General features: G+C 39.2%; 1 protein-coding gene across 1 annotated transcript in view; it reads left to right on the top strand.

Annotated features, from left to right (window-relative positions):
- Positions 1 to 16,928, top strand: part of vav3b (vav 3 guanine nucleotide exchange factor b) — a 96,824-nt gene extending 79,896 nt beyond the window's left edge. Inside the window, exons 26-28 of the mRNA XM_073848953.1 lie at positions 5,956 to 6,036; positions 6,356 to 6,504; positions 14,093 to 16,928. Coding sequence (XP_073705054.1) covers positions 5,956 to 6,036; positions 6,356 to 6,504; positions 14,093 to 14,134 — 272 coding nt within the window. The 3' untranslated portion in view covers positions 14,135 to 16,928. The remainder of the gene's footprint in view (positions 1 to 5,955; positions 6,037 to 6,355; positions 6,505 to 14,092) is intronic.
- The last annotated feature ends 4,952 nt before the right edge of the window (positions 16,929 to 21,880 follow it).

The following is a 21,880-nucleotide window of genomic DNA, read 5'->3' as shown; positions in this document are numbered from 1 at the left end:
AGACCCTCGAGGGTGAAAGTAGTGTCCACGGACGCGTCCACCTCGGGATGGGGGGCGCTGCTAGAGGGCAGACCGTCGTTCGGCCTATGGTCAGAACGAGAGAAGTCACTGCACATCAACTGCCTCGAAATGATAGCAGTGGAGAATGCGCTGACATATTTTCTTCCCCTATTGAAGGGAAGTCATGTATTAGTCCGCTCCGACAACACATCGGTAGTGGCTTACATAAATCGCCAGGGCGGGCTCAGGTCCAGAAACCTACATGCACTTGCAGAACGCCTTCTGGTATGGGCTCATCGCAACCTGTGCTCGCTGAGGGCAGCGCATGTGCGGGGGACCCTAAATGTAGGACCAGACAGACTGTCCAGAAACAATATTCCGGCGGGCGAATGGTCGCTGCACCCTCAGACGGTGCAGCTATTATGGAAAACATTCGGCAGAGCGGAGATAGATCTATTTGCATCTCAGGACAACGCTCATTGCCCAGAATTCTTTTCCAAAGCCAAGGACGCGCTAGCCCATACGTGGCCCCGCCGTCCTCTTTATGCTTTTCCCCCAGTCTCTCTCCTACCTCAGGTGATAGAGAGGGTGAAAGAGGAAAGGTGTGCAATACTGCTGATAGCGCCGTTTTGGGGAAACCAGACTTGGTTCCCAGCGCTGATGCAGATGACGAGCATCGCACCATGGCCAATACCTGTGAGGAGAGACTTCCTCTCGCAGGCGGGCGGCGCGATCTGGCACCCCCATCCCGAGCTGTGGTCCCTTCATGTATGGGTCACCAGGGAATATATGATGAACTCCCCACAGGAGTGATATCAACGATCACACAGGCTAGAGCTCCATCTACTAGACGGCTCTATGCCTCGAAGTGGTCGATATTTGCGGATTGGTGCACAGCCCGCGGATCCACACCCACAGACTGTGGTGTGACGGATGTACTTTCCTTTCTACAAGAGCTGCTGGACAAGGGCAGGTCCCCGTCCACGCTCAAAGTTTATGTGGCGGCCATAGCAGCGTTCTCGAGGACAACGCTAGGTCAGTCAATAGGGAGGAATGATTTAATCATACGCTTCCTTAAAGGAGCTAAGAGGTTAAATCCACCCAGACCGCCTTCAGTCCCAACATGGGACCTTTCTGTGGTGTTGGACGCTGTGAAGAGCGAACCATTTGAACCACTACAGGCGGCTGAATTAAAATATCTGTCTCTTAAGGCTATATTCCTCCTAGCGCTTGCTTCAGTGAAGCGCGTAGGAGACTTGCACGCGCTTTCCGTGGGCGCGACATGCATGGAGTTTGGACCTAACGACTCAAAAGTTATACTCAAACCCAAGCACGGATATGTGCCAAAGTCTATTAACACACCGTTTCGAGCACAGGTCATCGCACTGTCTGCTCTACCGGCTGTGGATGAAGAGGCTGACGCGAGACTCTTATGTCCAGTTAGAGCGCTAAGAGTCTATGTGTCGCGCACGTCTGCTTTTAGACAGACAGAACAGCTGTTTGTTTCGTTTTACGGGCATTCTAAGGGAATGGCTGCGTCAAAACAGACTTTATCCAGATGGATAGTGGACGCTATTGCACTGGCGTACGAGTCCAAGGGCAGGCAATGCCCGCTGGGTGTCAGAGCACATTCCACGAGGGGCGTGGCCTCATCGTGGGCTTGGTCGAGTGGGATCGACTTGCAAGATATTTGTACGGCGGCAGGCTGGGCCTCCCCGTCTACATTTATAAGATTCTACAACCTGGAGGTTCCCGCCCTACAGGCCAAATTGCTGTCGGTCTAGATATTAACAGATATCTAGACCCATGTTCCAAGTTTATCCAGGCCGTTTACCTGCCCGGATACACCAGGAGCCAGTGTTTTTAGGGTCCTAATCCCCTTATACGTTTAAGCACTATATGAACCCCGGGCTATTGCCCTAGGGTCTATGGTATCAGATCTTGGCATGCACGGCGTTTTACAGGGGGTCCCCTAGCGTAAGCTACGCAGTAGGAGAGACCTCTCGTAAGAGAACGTACTCGGTTACTAACGTAACCTCGGTTCTCTCAGAGAGGGAACGAGTACTGCGTACCTTGCCGTGCAAGCGTGTGCTCTGGGCGCTTTTATGATGAAAAAACCAGAGTGTAGCTACCTGCGAGCGATATTTATAGGCTGGGATCACGCCACTTTCGGCGGGAGATGACGTATCAGGCGCGGAATGCACTCATTGGAGCTGGCATCGCGCCAAGCCTCGCTCGATAGGTGCTGCAGTTGCTGCGGAGCAGCCAATAGGCACGCAATACGCCTCGCCTATGTCTGCTCACCGCGGCAACGCGTTTTACATTAATACAAAATTAAGGATAATTTTTTGGCTTCAATATCTCTCGCGGAAAGGATTTTCCCCTAGCGTAAGCTACGCAGTACTCGTTCCCTCTCTGAGAGAACCGAGGTTACGTTAGTAACCGAGTACGTTACTTGAAGCGCCAATTACTTAAAAAAAATGACGTGCTCTGTTTTGATCTCTACCATAGACATCACATCAGTGTTTATATCCAAACTATGACCTTTAATCATAATATTGCTGTGATAATATGAATGACTGGGTATTTGAAAAGACTGTTTGTGAAGCTGTGTTTTTTTTTTTTTTTACATAAACATGATGACCGCTCTCTGTCAGCGGCAGTGCAAATATAGATTTGAATGTTCCGGTAAGACTTTTCGTCATTTACAAATGATCGCGTGGGGGTTTGAATCTCTATCATTTAACAATTAAGCAACTCAAGTATATTGGTTTGATTGCTTGTGTTACATAAAATACATCATTAAAAACTGATGCAGTAGCCTAGATTTAATTCAGGTGCTGTTCATGTCGCAGTCTTTATTTTTCCGCCATGGGGTGAGAACATAATGATTACGAAAACGATTATTTATTTTTGATAATTATTATTTTATTTCAGTTAGTTTTTCAATAAAAGTTGTTAGTTTCGTTTCGTTCTAGTTTTTCATTTATTTTGACATTTATTTTATTTCAGTTTACGAAAATGTTTTTTGATCAATAGTTTTCGTCTTAGTTTTAGTTTTCGTTTACGAAAATAACCTTGTATGGGCGTCCAAAGTCAATGGTGTCCAAAATAGGGCTAAGCAATAAATGTATATCCATATTTGTTTAAAAAAATAAAAAATAAAAATCTATGGTAACGATAATAATCTTCTTCATTTAGCTTGTACAGTATCTTCTAGATGATCTGATGTGTGTCACTAAAAAAATCTGCATATTCTGCAGGTCTGTAGTTAATAATATATTGCAATTATTAAAACGTCACATAATTTTTTATTATTATTATTATTATTATTATTATTATTATTTTAAGAAATATCATACAACCAGTATATTTTTGTCCATATTTTAATTTATTCAGTATACTATGATGGTGTTTTAGTGCCACATAAAAAAATAAATAAATCTAAGATAATGAGATTAAAATCTTAATATTATATCAACATTATGAGAATAAAGTTAAAATTACAAGACTAAAGTCGAAATTACGAGAATAAAGTCAAAATTACAAGAATAAAGTCAAAATATTTTGAAAATTAAGTAAAAATGTTTCAAGAATAAAGTCATAATTACGAGAATTCATTTGTAGCAATTGCGAGATAAAAGTAATAATATTTTGAGAGAATATTCTAGGCTATTGCGCATGCAAATGGCCCGGATTGAGGGCACTGGGAGATATTTCAAAGTTTCAGCTTTCAAAATCAGATTTATAGCGAAATACAAATAATAATTCTATTTAAATGTGTTTTTCACGCTCTTTAATATGGTGTGACAGATTGTGTATTTGCCTCAGTTTAAGTGTCATGTGAATCAGTCATCTTTCCTATTACAATGAGACATTTATTTCATTAAATTAGGCTTTACTGTTTTTTTTTTTCATTCCTTCTGATGTTCCTTTATGTTTATATAATGCTTTAAACTTGAAATAAAGATTCAAGAGCTCATAATTTTGACTTTCTTCTCAAAACATTTTGACTGTATTCTCGAAATTTCGACTTTATTCTCAAACCATTAAGACAATATTCTCAAAACATTTCAACTTTATTCTCGAAAAATTTCAACTTTATTATCAAAACATTTAAACTTTATTCTTGAAATTTCAACTTTATTCTTGAAACATTTAAACTTTATTCTCGCAAGTTCGACTTTATTCTCGAAACATTTCAGCTTTATTTTTAAAACATTTCAACTTTATTCTTGAAACATTTCAACTTTATTCTCGAAACGTTTTAACTGTATTCTTGAAACATTTAGACTTTATTCTTGAAAGAAACATTTCAACTTTATTCTCGAAACGTTTTGACTGTATTCTTGAAACATTTAGACTTTATTCTCAAAACATTTAGACTTTATTCTCGAAACATTTCAACTTTATTCTCGAAATTTTGACTTTATTCTTGAAAAATTTCAACTTTATTATCAAAATATTTTAAATATATTCTCAAAACATTTTCGACTTTATTCTTGAAACATTTAAACTTCATTCTCAAAACATTTTAACTTTATTCTCTAAACATTCCGACTTTATAATTAAAACATTTAGACTTTATTCTCAAAACATTTTTGACTTTATTCTTGAAACATTTAAACTTTATTCTCTAAACATTCCAACTTTATAATTAAAACATTTAGACTTTATTCTGGAAACATTTTGACTTTATTCTCGAAATTTTGTATTTATTCTTGAAACATTTCAACTTTATTATCTAAATATTTTAAATATATTCTCAAAACATTTTCGACTTTATTCTCAAAACATTTCGACTTTATTCTCGAAATTTCAACTTTACTCTTAAAACATTTACCGCCAGTTTCACAGACAAGGCTTAAGCCTAGTCTTAGACTAAAATGTAAGTCTGAGCTGTTTCAACTGAAAGAAACTTGCACTGACTGATCTTAAATTATATCAGTGCCTTTGTTTTGTCTTAAGATGCTCTCCAGTAATGTGTTTTTCTAAGCATGTTTATAAAAATTACTTAAATGTCCTAATAGAACTATGGGCTATTCCTGGCTTAGTCTAAGCCCTTTCTGTGAAACCAGGCCTTAGAGTTTATTCTCAAAATATTACGATTTTAATCTTGTGATTTTAGATTTTTTTTAAATGTTTTAATGTGGCACTAAAACAATCATAAAAATAATCTAAAATAATCATACAAATCATATTACAAGTTGTTTTAAAATAATAAAAAATGCTTTAAAAATGTTTTGTTAATTGTATTTTCATTTGATTACATTTTAAGATGCATTAACTTGATCAAAAGTTACAGTAATTTTCTAAAACTATTATTCATCAAAGAATCATGAAAAAAAGTATCATATTTTCCACAAAAATACTGAGCTGCATTGCTGATAATAAGAAATGTTTCTTGAGTACCAAATCAGCATAATGATTACATTTTAAATAATAGATTAAATTGTTAAAATTTCATGAATTCATTTTGGACACACTATTTTGATGAATTTTATATGAATCATTATCAATCCAGAAAATAAATAAATACACAAAATTATTTCATGAAGCCCTAAATTAATATGAATAGCTTATTATGTGTAGTTCACCTGTAAAGCTATGTTTACATTATTTCTTAAGGTCTAACAAACATGTTGAATGCATTTCCTTCCCCATTAATGGTATGAAATGAATATTGTATATTGTATATTGAAAAATATATTTTTGCCAATATTGCGCAGTCCTAGTCAAGAACAGCAATGGACCTTATTGACTTTCATTTTATGTTCATTGAGACATTTTTCAATCATCTTGTGTGAATTTCAAGCAGAATGTTCATTCGCCCAGTGCTGTGCGGAGTTCTTTATATCAGCTTGTTTATGTTTGTTTTGTTGAAAATGTCTCTGTTAAGATCTCTGGGTTTTTGTGTTCTTATTTTCTTTGCTCTGCCTCGGCTTGGATCCTAAGCTCCAGTGCTGTGTGGGCTTTCCGTTTTGAGTCCCACCAGCTACAGTTTTGTTCCTCCCTCCCCCTCACCCTTCTGGTCAGGTACAGCTATCAGCCACCTGTCTTATTCATTTCCCCCTCCAGCCGTCTAAGTCTCTTCTCCCTGTGTTTGCTTCAGCTCTCTCTGTAGTGTATATGTGCTTTCTAAGAGCTGTGGAGAGAGTGGATCTGTATCGACATTTTGTGTGTGAAAATGTCTGTGCATGATGCAATGCCATTTGTGCAGTTTTTGCTCCAAATCTCCAATCATCTTGTTGCTCGTTCACATGTTTTGTCCTACTTGGCATGTCTTTTTTGACAATGTTAGTGTCTTTCACTCGTCTTTTTTCTAACAACCTTTTTTTGTCCCCTTCTCCCTCAGTTCTGACCCCAAGAGTGCTTGGCATTGCACTGGCACGATATGATTTCAGCTCCAGAGATACACGGGAACTCTCTCTGCAGGTGGGTGACCTGGTGAAGATCTATATCAAGTGTACCAACGGATGGTGGAAAGGTGAAGTAAATGGCCAGGTGAGAAAAAATGCTCTTATACACCATTATTCACTTGAAGCTCAAGTACTAAAACAGTTCTTCTAGAGGTTTTGGTGCTTTCATGTTTGTTAAGATAGTGTGAAGCTTTTCTCCTAAGCTTGCACATCATTGAACTGAACTCTTGCCCTTCCAGGTGAATCACAGTTCATGCTTGCTTAGAAGGGAAATGCTAGGCACACAGCAGCAAAAAAGGCTTGTCAGAGTTCTAAATCCAGTTCTGTACGGTTGGTTATGAAGAATTGACAACAGAATTATATAACCAGCATAGTATAGAAGAATCTTAATATCGTCCAATCAGACATAATTTAAATTATGCTCTTGACTTTCTTAAAGTATTAACAACAGCTCTGTATTCTATTATAGTTATGTGTTAAATCATTGTTCAGATTTTTTTTTTGTCAGTTATTTCATTTATTATCATTTTTTCTAATGTTTTATATTTATACTACTGTGCAAAGTTTGGGGTCAGTAAGATTTTTTTAAAGAAATTAATACATTTATTCAGCAAGAATGCATTAAATTGATCAAAAGTGACAGTAAAGGTGTTATATAATGTTACAAAATATTTCTATTTCAAATAAATATTTCTTTTGAAAGTTTTTCTTTTGAACTTTTAAAAAAATGTACTATGGTTTTTACAAAAATATAATGCAACACAACTGTTTTCATCGTTGATCATAGAAAGTGTTTCTTGAGCACAAGCTCAGCATTTTATAATGATTTCTGAAAGATCATGTAACATTAAAGACTGGCATAATAGTTGCTGAAAATGTAGGTTCCCCTTCAGTCGTTTCACTACGACGTTACATATGGGAACTCACTTGAGAGACCAATCATCTCTGAGCCTTATTCAAAAGGCCAATGAACATTGGCGAGTGGTATTTGCATGCCAAGCCACTCCCCCGTATATACGGGGATATAAGATGGCGGCACGCAACCACTCATTTAGATATTTGCTTCGGAGCCTTCGTGCTCGAGCCCTACACACTGCTTTTCAGATAATTGAGTTCTTCGTTGAGTTCACGCTCTCTCCGCTGGCACGCTGCCAAAACTAAAAGAGTACTTCTAAAAGAGCTTGTTTGGCAGCCGCCAGCGTGATCCTGCGGGCTGCTGTTTTCACGGCAATCAAGAAGCCTTTTTGCACTCCAGCGAGCAGCCCCGTCGAGTGCACAGCTGCCCCGCGGCTCCTCCCTGGGCAAACCGGGATCTAAAAGAGTGAATTTCTCACGGCTGTCGAGAAGTATCTTCCCGGTATGCCTTTCCGGCCGTGCGCATCTGGGTGCGGTAGTTTCCTCACCGCTGCGGACGGACATGAACACTGCCTCACGTGTTTGGGTTTAGAGCACGCTGAGGCAGCTTTCACGGATGGTTCATCCCCTTATTGCGAGCATATGACCATGGCCATGCTGAAGTCCCGCCGCTCGTTCGCGAGCCGGCTCCCCCCGCCTTCCTCCCGTGGAAAGTCGTTGAGCCGCCAATGCTTTTCGGCTACCGCGGCGAGGCGCTGCGGGGACATACAGGATACAGTGCAGAATGCACTGCTGGCCCATAAAGCCCCGCGGTTTTCTGCATCTCAGACGTATATCTCTGACAAGCTAAGCCATATCGAGCATAATATCGAATGCGACCAGCTAAAAACACCCGCAAACGAGCTGCGACGCGACCCTGATGCTGGCAACCCGGAGGTGGAGAAGATCGCTCTTTTGGGGACGACAACATCTACGTTCCCACTCCCGGTGGAGGGCCGGGAGTCGCTGTGTACTCAGACCCACAATTTAACAAAAAGAGCTGATTTTCTCACCTCCAGGGTTCCGGCCCCGAGCTCCCTTCTTGAGCAGCACTTCGCTTCCTCAGAACTGGACTCGGAGCCCGACCAAATCGCCAGCGTGGGAACCAGGGAAGAAGGTAAGCACTGCCTATGGCAGTCAGACTTTTCTCCAGGACATTCTTCCTTCTGGGTTCAGTCCCCTTCCATGAGACCGCTTCAGCGCTGGTTACACGACTGAGTCCCGAGATGGGCATGGCACCGTGGCACACTCCGGATTGGCATTTCCCCGCAGTGTCGCCGCCTATTCAGCCCGTGGTCCGACCCTGCCTTCCTACGGGCCGGAGTGCCCCAGGCACATTGGGGTTTACACGGATGCCTCCACCACGGGTTGGGGTGCTGTGTGCAACGGGCAAGTAGCATCGGGCTCCTGGACAGGACCTCGACTGCAGTGGCATATCAATTGCCTCGAGTTGTTGGCTGTGCTTCTGGCCCTTCGTCGCTTCCGACCGACGTTGCGTCAGAAGCACGTGCTTGTTCGTACCGACAGCACTGCAACTGTGGCCTACATCAATCGCCAAGGCAGTCTTCGCTCCCGTCGCATGTCACAATTCGCCCGCCATCTGCTCCTATGGAGTCAGACGTGGCTGAAATCGCTATGTGCCATTCACATACCAGGGGATCTCAACCGTGCAGCTGATCAGCTCTCACGGCAAACCACCCTCCCTGGAGAATGGCACCTCCACCCCGAGACAGTCCAGCTGATTTGGAGCCATTTCGGCGAGGCCCAGATAGATCTGTTTGCCTCCCCCGAATCCTCTCATTGCCAGCTGTTTTACTCCCTCAGCGAGTTTTCCCTCGGCAGGGACGTACTGGCACACAGCTGGCCTCCGGGGCCCAAGTACGCCTTTCCCCCAGTGAGCATCCTTGCACAGACCCTGTGCAAGATCGGGGAGGACGAGGAGCAGGTTCTGTTGGTTGCGCCACATTGGCCCACCCGGACCTGGTTCCCAGAACTCATTCCCTTCACGGCAGCCCCTTCCTGGAAAATCCCCTTGAGGAAAGACCTTCTTTCTCAGGGGATGGGCACAATTTGGCACCCGCGCCCCGACCTTTGGAACCTGCATGTCTGGCTCCTGGACGGGACGTGTCAGACCTCTCCGGCCTTCCACAGGCCGTGATAGAAACCATCACTCAGTCCAGAGCTCCCTCTACAAAGCAGGCTTATGCACTGAGGTGGGGTCTGTTTGTTGACTGGTGCTCCTCTCGAGGAGAGGACCCACAGAGATGCACGATTGCAGTAGTGCTTTACTTTCTGCAAAAGAAGTTGGAGCGCAGTCTGTCCCCTTTGACTCTCAAAGTGTACGTTGCTGCCATCGCAGCGTGTCACGATGCAGTAGATGGAACATCCCTTGGTAAGCACCAACTCATCGTGAGGTTCTCTGTCGACGAAACGTGCCTAGAGTTCGGGCCTGGCGATTCACACGTCATCCTGAGACCCCGGCCCGGGTATGTGCCCAAGGTTTCCACCATGCCCTTCCGCGATCAGGTGGTGAACCTGCAAGCTCTGCCCCCGGAGGAGGCAGACCCAGGTTCTGCGCTGCTATGTCCAGATTCAAATCAGCCATGTTCAAATCGGGACTTTGCGTATTGCGAAACATTCTGCAAATCTGTGAATCTTTTGCTTTACATTGGAACTTCAGAGCAGGTTCTTGAGTCATTCCACGAACTGAATGATTCACGATCTGCGCTCCAAGTCCTGATCTGAAATGATGGTTCGAGAATCATGATTCAGATCGGGACTTCAGAGTGGGTTTGCCAATCTTTTGCTTTAGATCGAAACTTCAAATGAGGTTCTTGAGTCATTCCGCTAATTGAATGATTCACAATCTGCACTTATTGTTCAGTTTGGGACTTCAGAGTGGGTTTGTGAATCTTTTGCTTTAGATCGGAACTTCAGAGCAGGTTCTTGAGTCATTCCGCTAATTGAATGATTCACAATCTGCACTTATTGTTCAGTTTGGGACTTCAGAGTGGGTTTGTGAATCTTTTGCTTTAGATCGGAACTTCAGAGCAGGTTCTTGAGTCATTCCGCGAATTGAATGATTCACAGTCTGCACTCCGAGTCCTGATCTTAAATGGTGGTTTGGAAATCATTGTTCGTTTGGGACTTCGGAGTGGGTTTGTGAATATTTTGCTTTAGATCGTAACTTCAGAGCAGGTTCTTGAATCATTCCATGAATTGAATGATTCGCGATCCGTGCTCCGAGTCCTGATCTGAAATGATGGTTTGCGAATCATTACGCCCGTTTCACACCGCAAGCTTGAGCAGAGCATGAGCTGCACGTCAGCGTAACTACAGCGTTACTGCAGCTGCAGACTCGCAAGAGTATTCACACTGGAAGCGTTTGTAGAGCGTGCATGCAGCTGCTCCAAAGCATTAGTAATCAGCTTTTTTCTATGAAACTGATTACAGGTAAATATGAAATTGATAATGAAACTGCAGGCACAGCTTCAACCCAATAATTATTGGTGGGATCATAAAGCAAATAGGGGAGCGCGGGGCACAAAGAAAGCATTTTGTCTCGTTTATATGTCTTGTGTTCTATGAGAACTGTGTGTGGAGTGTTTTTCTAAATGTTTCATCTATTTGCGCACATTATTTTGAACTATACTGTACAGCTGTGTGTTGCGATTAGGGTCGTAACACGCATGGTTGCGATGTGTTCATTGTCAAACTCAAAAATAGATTTTTTTTATTTTATATATATATATATATATATTAGTGGTGGGCCGTTATCGGCGTTAACGTGCTGCGTTAACGTGAAACTCTTATCGTGCGATAAAAAAAATATCGCCGTTAATCTATTCTCAAATTTGGGTTGGGAGCTGGGTCTGAACTACGCAAGCTATGATGACTTTCACCTTGATAGTTTAACGCGGATGTATACCGAAGACTATAGAATATGTTCGCGCGTTTAAGTCTCCTCCGCCAAAACACAGACGGGATCGCGTCATCCTCCATTCATGAAAACAGAATCTACTATAGCGAAATGCCACGTAAATTCGTCGTTTTTTGGATTCATAAATCAAATGTCGGTCTGTCACTTAATTCAAATCGCGATATGGACTAGTGTATGTGAAAACTGAAATGCAAAAAGACCGTTTTAATATGAATCCGATATTTTCCGTTTGCCTAGCTGTACGTATGCATGGCGGAGACGAGCTTTTACTACACGCATACTGAAACACACGTGACGCTCCCGCTAATTTTTGGCATTTTCATCTCACATGAACAGATAAACTCAATCGCCCAAACTGCTGTGAGTGTCACTTTTACCGTTTCATTTGAGAAAACTAGCATCATATCATACTGTATACACAGAAACTTCACGGCAACCTGTCAAAATAAAAGTACGGTGTAACATGTAATGGGTTGGGTAGGTGTTGACGTTAAAAAAAACACAATCTATAGGTAGAAAAAATAATTTCATTGTTAGTTAGTTAGTAAACACAAGTACATCTAATTGAACATAATTAATTTTCATCAACAAATTATCATAGAACAGCTTTATGAGCTTTATGATCCATTCTCAAAGACTTACTTTTAGTCATTATTTGGGTAGCACACATATTCTGAATGCCTTCAGCAGAATTCAAATTAGCCATTTTAATCTAGATTAATCTAGATTAAAAAAATTAATCTATGCCCACCCCTAATATATATATATATATATATATATATATATATATATTAATGGCATTATTTTATTTGAGAAAGTTAATAATTTTATTTTATTGACCAAATATTTAAGTTTGTCGTGTATATTTTTTTCATTCAATCAGATAACATTTTAAGCTGTCATTTGGTGATGTTACAACGTGCTCCTCACGTGTTACATTGTAGCCCACCAGCTTGGCATGTTGTCACACTTCACTTCCCTTCTTTTGAGGTAAATAACAAAAAATACGTATACACTGTAATTATGAAACAAAGCGACATATTTGTACTAGACAAACAACATTTACACAAACTGAGAAATGCAAGAAGTGTTACGTTGTGCTCCCCTAATCATAAAGCTGCACATGAATGAGGTAAAATATGGGTAGCGCTAGAGCCTACATATGTGTATTTTTTACATTTTTCATTTATTATTATTATTATTATATTTTATTATTGTATTTTACCTTTATTTATATAGTGCTTTATACAATCCAAGACTCAATCAAAGCAGCTTTTTCTCGATGCAAAAAAAAAAAAAAAAAATCTGCCGTAAAACATTTAGTAATTTTCTGGCTTTTTTTTTAATACACCATGCTTGCACCCAAACTGAATAATTAAAACACATTTATATCTTCTGTAGCCTAGGCCTACATATTTTGGATTTTTTTTTCTTTTGATTACGATTCTTGTTAAACTCACTAGACATGCGTATTATATGTGCATTTTAAGCTTGTTCCATGCATTTTATAAAACTTTCGTGTGAAATCATATTTATTTTGACCATCAAAAGTGTACTGTCCCTTTATTTGAGCGTGAGCAGCGCAGCAAAAATAGACTCGGCGGCGAAACCATCGCTTCAGCGCTGCTCACGCGACGCTCCTGCTTGACGCTCACGCGCTGCTCCTGCTGCCGGTGTGAATGCACTCATTTGTTAACATGGGCGCCGGAAAAAATACGCGCTGCTCACGCTCTGCTCACGCTTGCGGTGTGAAACGGGCCTTATTCAGATTGGGACTTGGAAGTGGGTTCGCAAATCTTTTGCAAATTGAATGATTCACAATTTGCGATCCGCGCTATGAGTCCTGATCTGAAATGATGGTTCACGAATCATGATTCAGATCGGGACTTTGGAGTGGGTTTGCCAATTTTTGGCTTAGATCAGAACTTCAGAGTGGGTTCTTGAATCACACCGCGAATTGAATGATACGGGGTCCACGCTCCGAGTCCTGATCTGAAATGATGGTTTGAAAATCATTATTCACATTGGGACTTCGGAAGGGGTTTGTGAATATTTTGCTTTAGATCGAAATTTCAGAGCAGGTTTTGAATCATTCCATGAATTGAATGAGTCCTGATCTGAAATGATGGTTTGCGAACTATTATTTAGATAAGGACTTCGCAAATCATTTGTTACAAATCAGGATTTCTGAGTGGTTTTGCAAACCTTTTTTTTTTTTTTTTTTTTTTCTTAAACAGTGGAGAACATCAAACCAAAAGTGAGATCTCTGATAAACGTCCTTAAATTGGGCTTGAAAAGTCCTTGAAAGTCCTGGAATTTCATTTTACAGTAACTGGACGAACCCTAGGTCACGAATCCCCAAACACTGTCTATGTTTCAGGCCTATTGATTTACATGTTATATTATATCAGTGGTACTCATGTTCATGGTAAAATATATATTTTTAAATATACCCTCGTTCTGAAAGCAATTGAATTTTGGTTAAGACACAAGCAAATGACATAGCATTATAGAGGTGTGACACTCTGACTGACATTTGAGATTAGACTTTAGCTCCACATTTCCATGCAATATAGCTGATCTTGACTCTCTAAGACACCTGAATCTTTCCTCAAGCCTTATTACATTCTCTTTCCTTCATTTCATATGCTCAAGTGCGTTTATAAGAGAGATGATTAACTGGAAGTGATGACAGAAGATGGCAGAATGACTCTTAATGATTCCTCTGCACATGTCATTATCAGATCTGACCCACAAGAGCTCTCAAACTAGTCACGGAGATAAAGAGATACGCTCCGTTAGTCTTCACTAATGTTTAATAATGTTGTTTATATTACAGGTGGGATGGTTCCCTTCAACTTATGTGGAAGAAGAGGAGTGATCAGTGCAGGAAGTTATCCTTTCTATGCTGTGACGGTGATAGGCCACTTGTTGGCTTCGGACAAGAAACATAATAGCGAACAGTGCACCCTTAGTTAAGCGAAAGCACCACAAACACAGCAATTATCAGCCTCCTCTAATGGGATCCGGTGGACTGCGGTTGAGACCTGCAGCGTGATGCATCTAAGGACCCGTCGGCTTTGACTGTTTAATTAGTTATGAATGTCCCTCGCTGCTCCACATTCAGACCAGACATCTCTTTCTCTCACTCTTTTCCTTCCTCTCACCCTGTCACCTCCTGAAATCTTCACACAGGGCCTGGGGCCCCCCTCTCTCTGCCTGTTTAAAATTTAAACTCCATTTCTGCGCTGTGCCGGACCTCCCATAAACTCAGGAGTGGCACGCAGAGAGAAAAGCCCTGAGCTGGCCGTTTTTTCCCTCCACTCGGCGACCTTTACGCGGTGCTTTCAGCTCACCTTGTGCTATAATTGATGATTTCATTCGCCCGTCTGACTCGGCAAAGTTTGGCTGGGGCGAGAAGGAGCACTGTGCTGTCACGAAGCCTTCCTCCCTGCCTCTTCCTCTTCAGCCCAGATAACACTTAGCAGCACTGCTCTCTCAGGGCGCTCGGAGCGCTGCGCAGTGACAGGAGGCCTGCCGTTCAGTGCGATATCCATCTTAGCCGGCCTAACGCACTGCGCTGTGATCAGTCATCGTTCTGTCTGTTTCTGAACCTCAGGTGCTCCCAAGCAGAATGTTGGCACTGATTTTGGACTGAAGTCAATTTCTTCTCTTGTCATGCAACAGAACGACTTGTTAATGCAGTGGTGTTTGGGGCTCTGAGGCTGCTAGACACTGCAAAAAAAAAAAAAGTTTGACGAGTTTTATGCCTGTTATAAAAAATCTGCTAAAATACAAAATACAATACCATTCAAAAGTTTTGGGCCTGTAAGATTTTATATTTTAAAGAAATGTGTATTTTATTCATCAGGGACACATTCATTTACATTTACAGTATGTTACAAAAGATTTGTTTTACTGAAATTTCTATTCATTTAAAGGATTACTCCACTTCCAAAATAAAGATTTCTTGGTAATGTACTTACCCCCATGTCATCCAAGATGTTCATGTCTTTCTTTCTTCAGTCGCAAAGAAATTAAGTTTTTTGAAAAATACATTCCAGGATTTTTTTCCATATAGTGGACTTCAATGGTGCTCAATGGATTAAAAAAGTGCAGCTTCAAAGGGCTCTACACAATCCCAGCCAAGGAATAAGGGTCTTATAAAGCAAAACGATTGGTTATTTTCTAAAAATGTGCAATTTCTATACTTTTTTTTAACCTCAAATTCTTTTCGGTTTAATACAGTTAGGGTATCTCATTTTCTCCTCTAACCTAAAAATCATCTTACATCGCTGCAGAAGTACCGACCTAGTGTTTACGAAGTGAACATACAAGGAGGGTCAAACACGCTTTACCAAAAAAGGTAAAACAGTCATGTAGGAAGATTTTGAAGTTGGAGGAGAAAATGAGATGGGAGTTTTTCCGACATACCCTAACTGTCTTGAACTGGAATACACAAAGTACGCATGTGCATCGCAAAGCTAGACAAGACAAGCATATGTGGTTAAAAAGTGTATAAATACAAATTTTTAAAAGTAAAATGATGACGTTAAGCTAGATAAGACACTTATTACTCGGCTGGGATCATTTAGAGCTCTTTGAAGCGGAATTGAAACTGCATTTTTAATCTTTAATCCGTTGAGCACCATTGAAGTCCACTATATGGAGAAAAATTATGGAATGTTTTCCTCAAAAGACATAATTTCTTTGCAAATGAAGAAAGAAAGACGTGAATATCTTGGATGACATAGAGGGTGAGTAAATTTGTCAGGAAATTTTTATTCTAAAAGTTAAGTAATCTTTTAAGAATCCTGAAAAAATTGTATCACAGTTTACACAAAAATATTAAACAGCACATCTGTTTTCAACACTGATAATAATAACAAATGATACTTGCAATCAGCATATTAGAATGATTTCTGAAGGATTATGTGACACTGAAAACTGGAGTAATGGAAAACTGGAGTAAAATTACATTTTAACATATTTTCAAATCTAAAACAGATATATTAAATTGTAATAATATTTCACAGTATTACAGTCTCACTGTTATTTAGCATAACAGACTGTTTTCAAAATCTTTTAATGATCTTACCGACCCTAAACTTTTGAATGGTACAGTATTATATGTTTAAGATAGTTTGTCTGAAAATATGTATTAATATTGTCATTTTACTTCTCAGGTATGTTTATCTTGTTAAGGATTTGTACTGGAAAACAAGACAAAAATACTGATATAGGATTTTTGCACTGTATTAGATATATCGGCTACCCTTGAATTAGGCAGAGGACTTTCCTCACAGATGAGCTTGTGTTTAAAACGTTTTTGTACATTTGTTTGTGAAGGAAGTTGCCCTCTAAATGGACACACAAGTTCATTTGTTAGTAAATAGGTCATATAGTTTTCTTAGAATAGATATTTACAGAAATGTCATTTTCACTGCTGTTATACTTGTTAAAGCACCTTTTATGCATTCGTGTTATCTGGTTATCTTCAGAATAAATATAAATTATCACTTGTTTCACAGTTTAGTGAGAGAATTTTGTATGGCTGTGTACAGTGTCCACATGTAACATTTTGGCTTGTTTGCTAATGTTGTGAGAAAATGTACTGGATAAATGCATTTCTTATTGGCCATGAAACTGTTTTGTACTTCTCTAATTAAAATAGTTTTTGCACCCATTACAGTGGCAGTTTTTTCCGTGTGTGTGTGTGTGTGTGTGTGTGTGCACCTGGTATTCATCACGTTATGGGGACCAAATGTCCCCACAAGGATAGGAATACCAGTAGATTTTGACCTTGTGGGGACATTTCTCAGGTCCCCATGAGGAAACAGGCTTATAAATCATGCACAATGAGTTTTTTTGAGGAAGTAAAAGTGTGCACAATCTCCTGTGAGGGCTAGGTTTAGGTGTAGGGTAGGTGTAGGGCGATGGAAAATACGGTTTGAACAGTATGAAAACCATTACGCCTATGGAATGTCCCCATAAAAAATGTAAATTCTACATGTGTGTGTGTGTGTGTGTGTGTGTGTGTATATATATATTTTTTTTATTTTTATTTTTTATTTTTTTTGAGTTAGTGCTGATATTGTTCCTCATATTTATGTGAGAAATATTCTAGAAATGATGTAGTTCTCATGGCAAAAAAAAAAAAAAACTTTTGATGGTATATGTTTAAAATATGTTACATTGCAGTTCCTAATCAAGTTACGGACAAGTTTAACATAACTGTTATTCAGAACGTTTTATTTTAACATTACAAAAGCTGTAATATAATGGAATATAAAATGATGCATCATACACTAATGTTTTTTACCCCCTATATTTTTCTTTTATACAATTTCCATTTTTTTTTTGTTAATTTCTAAGTTTTCCTTCACTTAGTCATTTGTTTCCCTCTAATAATCCTTGTAAGTCACTTCCTCAATGACATCATCCACCAGGAAGTGACATCATTTTGGAGGGACAACAACAGCACAAACAGGAGTGAGTATTAGCGATGGCTTTATGACTTTTTGTTTGATTTGACTTTGTGTTCTGTTGGGTTAGTTGGTCTATCTCACTCTGAATTATTTTATCCTGTCTGATAATAACATTTTTATCTAAACTACTTTCAAGTTGACATCCTAATTAGCTAACTCTCAATATTGAGCAGTGACTAAGCTATTTATTTCTGTCCTGTAAGGAATTACATGAGTCTTGCCATTGTTTAAATAATCAAGTTATTATTGGTACAATTTAAGTGCCAGAGTTTGACGAAAGTACGTTTCAAAGGGCTGCTTTTTTATTGTAATCTGTTCTTAAAGGAGTAGTATACTTCCAGAACAAAAATTGTCAGATAATGTATTCACCCCCTTGTCATCTAAGATGTTTATGTCTTTCTTTCTACAGTCATGAATAAATTATGTTTTTTTGAGGAAAACATTTCAGGATTTATCTCCATATAATGCCACAGAGTGTGAACTCAAAATACAGTTAAAACCACAAAAAAACCACAAAACCAGTCATAAGGTTAAATTTGACAAAACTGAGATTTATACATCATATGAAAGCTCAATAAATAAGCTTTCTATTGATGTATGGTTTGTTAGGATAGGACAATATTTGACTGAGATACATCTATTTGAAATCAGAAATCTGAGGATGCAAAAAAAAATCAGACTGAGAAAATCACCTTTAAAGTTGTCCAAATTAGGTTCTTAACAATGCATATTACTAATCAAAAATTACATTTTGATATGTTTACAGTAGGAATTTTACAAAAAATCTTCATGGAACATGAACTTTATCTAATTTCTTAATGATTTTGGCATAAAAGAAAAATAAAAAATTTTGACCCATGCAATGTATTTTTGGCTATTGCTACAAATATACCCCAGCGACTTAAGACTGGTTTTGTGGTCCAGGGTCACACACACACACACACACACACACACATATATATATATATATATATATATATATATACTTTTTAACATCTAGCTCTGTGTGAACTCTGTGCATTCTGGGTCAATACAGTTAGGGCATGTCCTCCACCTTCAAAATCATCCTGCATCACTGTTTTACCTTTTTTTGTAAAGGGTGTTTGACCTTCTTTGCATGTTCACTTTGCAAACACTGCAGCAATGATTTTGAAGTTAGAGAAGAAAATGAGTTTTTCAGCATTCCCTAACTATCATGAACCAGCATACACAAAGTTCACACAGAGCTAGATGATGAGCATTTGAGGTTAAAAAATATATAAATTGTAATTTTTTTCTTCAGTTTTGCTAAATAAGACCCCTTTTCCTCAACTGGGATCATTTAGAGCCCTCTGAAGCTGTGTTTAAACTACATTTTGGAAGTTCAGACTCAGGGACACCATAGAAGTCCACTATATGGAGAGAAGTCCTGAAATGTTTTCCTCAAAAAACATATTTTCTTTATGACTGAAGAAAGAAAGACTTGGACTTCTTGGATGATAACGGGGTATTATCTGTAAATTTGTGTTCTGGAAGTGAACTATTCCTTTTAATTACAGCATAGACATTTTAATTTGTGTTTTGTTTGTGTGTACATCATAACCCAGTAAAACTTCAAAAATGGTCAATTCTCCTAAATAACCACAAATGTTGCAACTGGGATTTTATTTTTCATGTCAGATATCTCCTGTTTCAATATCTTTCCAAACAAACTGTTTGGGGGATATTTTTGATTATTTGACATCTTTTTTCAGCATGCCAGTGTTTTTGTCACAAATTCCCAGTAATGCTCTTAAATCATCTTAGGACAGTAGGAGCTGAGTAGCAACAGTAGTTGAGATTTAACCTGAGGCATGTTCGGAAAGAGCCATGAGGGCCGCGCTGCAGCGCAGCAGTGATTGATGGCCAGCCTTGTTTGCCAGAGGATGGAAGCAGGTCTATCTCTCTCCACTTCAGAAAGGTGTGAACTGACAGCAGGAGACTTCAGAGAAAAAGGAAGAGGCAGAGAGGGAGAGAGAGTGGGAACGAGAGAGAGAGAGCATCCCTCAATTCTATGACCTGAAAGTGTCACCTCTTGGTGTTGAATATGAGACAGGAACGGGTGAAGAGTTATGTGTTATATGGGTGTGACTTACCTCAACGCACTGTCTTTACCAATTCAGCAACTGTAGTTGTGGAGAGCAGGAGGGAAACTCAATAAAGCCCTATACTGTATGTCTGATATAGGGCTAAGATTGAGCGCCTCAAGGACTTCATCAGCACTATTGAGTAATTAAACACTTGCAGATCAAAGCTGTTGAAGGGAACAAATCCTGAGTGGACCACAATGAATCCCCCCCCGATCCAACCTTGGGCGGGTGTCCTCATGCACTCATTGCCCCTTTGGGCTTTGCACTTTGTAATACATCTGCCATTAAGCCCACGAACAGTTGCAATGCATTGCAAGTGCATAGTGCCGTTGTACATACTTGCGGTAGCAAACCTCAGTACTCAAGAGGGTTCTGAGTACTACATACTCAACTGTTGCTTCACTGTAGTTAAAAACTGATTGTTAAAGAAATAAGCTGTTAATGTAAAATTTCAGAAAACAAAACCTTAAAGGGATAGTTCACCAAAAAAATTAAAATTCAGTCATTAATTACTCTCCCTAATGTTGTTCCAACCCGTAAGAGCTTCTTTCATCTTTGAATCGCAAATTTAGATATTTTTGATGAAATCCGAGAGCTTTCTGACCCTGCATAGACAGCAACACAACTGACACATTCAAGGCCAAGAAAGGTAGTAAGGACAACATTAAAATAGTTGTAAAAATAGTTGAATAATGGCATTACTTTTGTACACAAAACACATTCTCGTAGCTTTAAAAAAATGCAGGTTGAACCACTGATGTCACCTAGACTACTTTGTATTTTATCGATGTCCTTACTACCTTTCTAGGCCTTGAACATGTACCGTTGCTGTCTATGCAGGGTCAGAAAGCTCACATATTTCATCAAAAATATCTTAATTTGTGTTCCGAAGATGAACAAAGCTCTTACAGGTTTGTCACGACCTGAGGGTGAGTAATTAATGACAGAATTTTCATTTTTGGGTGAACTTTCCCTTTAATATTCAGTACAATTTAGTCAGTGTTGTAGTGGTGGTTGCTTTTGAAACAATGTTTCATGAAGCTTTAAAACCTTTCATACCTTTTGTTTCAAATCAGTGGTTCAGAGCACATATTAAACAAGCCAAGTCATATCATTTTAGCAAACAAGGCTTTACAGTTATGTGAACTGTTCCAATCTTGGTTTTTAAAACTTTTTAATGGTTAAATCATGCCTAACCAATGAACCATGGCCTAATAAATGGTTTTAGTAGATTTCTGGTCATCTTTATAATGTCAGTTCAGTTTTAATTAACTTTAATAAACATGCATGTATAATAAATAACCAAGAAGGACAATTCATAGTTTCTGATTGGTCTAATTACAATTGGCCTAAATACACATTAAACGAGCACTACAAATTGATTTGTAAAAGGTGTCTTTATTAACATTTAGTTTGTGTTCACATTGCTTTTAAAATGTTTCGAGCACCAGCACGCAGCTTTGTAACAGTGAATCATTTTGCAATTAATTAGTTTAAATGAATCAAAGTTCTTCTTTCTGCCATCACTACACTATTTGTGACCCTGGGACACAAAACCAGTCTTAAGTAGCAAAGGTACTTTTATGTTTTCTTTTATGCCAAAAATCATTAGGATATAAAGTAAAGATCATGTTCCATGAATGTATTTTGTAAATGTCATACCCTAAATATATCAAAACTTAATTTTTGATTAGTAATATGCCTTGCTAAAGACTTCATTTAGACAGCTATAAAGGTGATTTTCTCAATATTTGTATTTTTTTTTTGCACCCTCAAATTCCAGATTTTTTCAATTGTTGTATATTGGCCAAATATTGTCTTAACAAACCATACATCAATGGAAAGCTTATTTGTTCAGCTTTTTGATAATATATAACTCTCAATTAAAAAAAAAAAAGACCCTTATGACTGGTTCCCTTCCGAGGGAACTCTCACCGCGTCCCCTAGGCTTCTTCCCATGCTTCGGACGAGAAGCTTCAGACAGTGAAGCGGCTGTATGTTTACTTCGGCGACTCTTTATACTGTGTCACC

The sequence above is a fragment of the Garra rufa genome, chromosome 10, assembly GCF_049309525.1.
Source record: "Garra rufa chromosome 10, GarRuf1.0, whole genome shotgun sequence".
Taxonomy (NCBI): Eukaryota; Metazoa; Chordata; class Actinopteri; order Cypriniformes; family Cyprinidae; genus Garra; species Garra rufa.
Note: the sequence above shows the minus strand (reverse complement) of the source record. Positions and strands in the feature narration are given on the sequence as shown.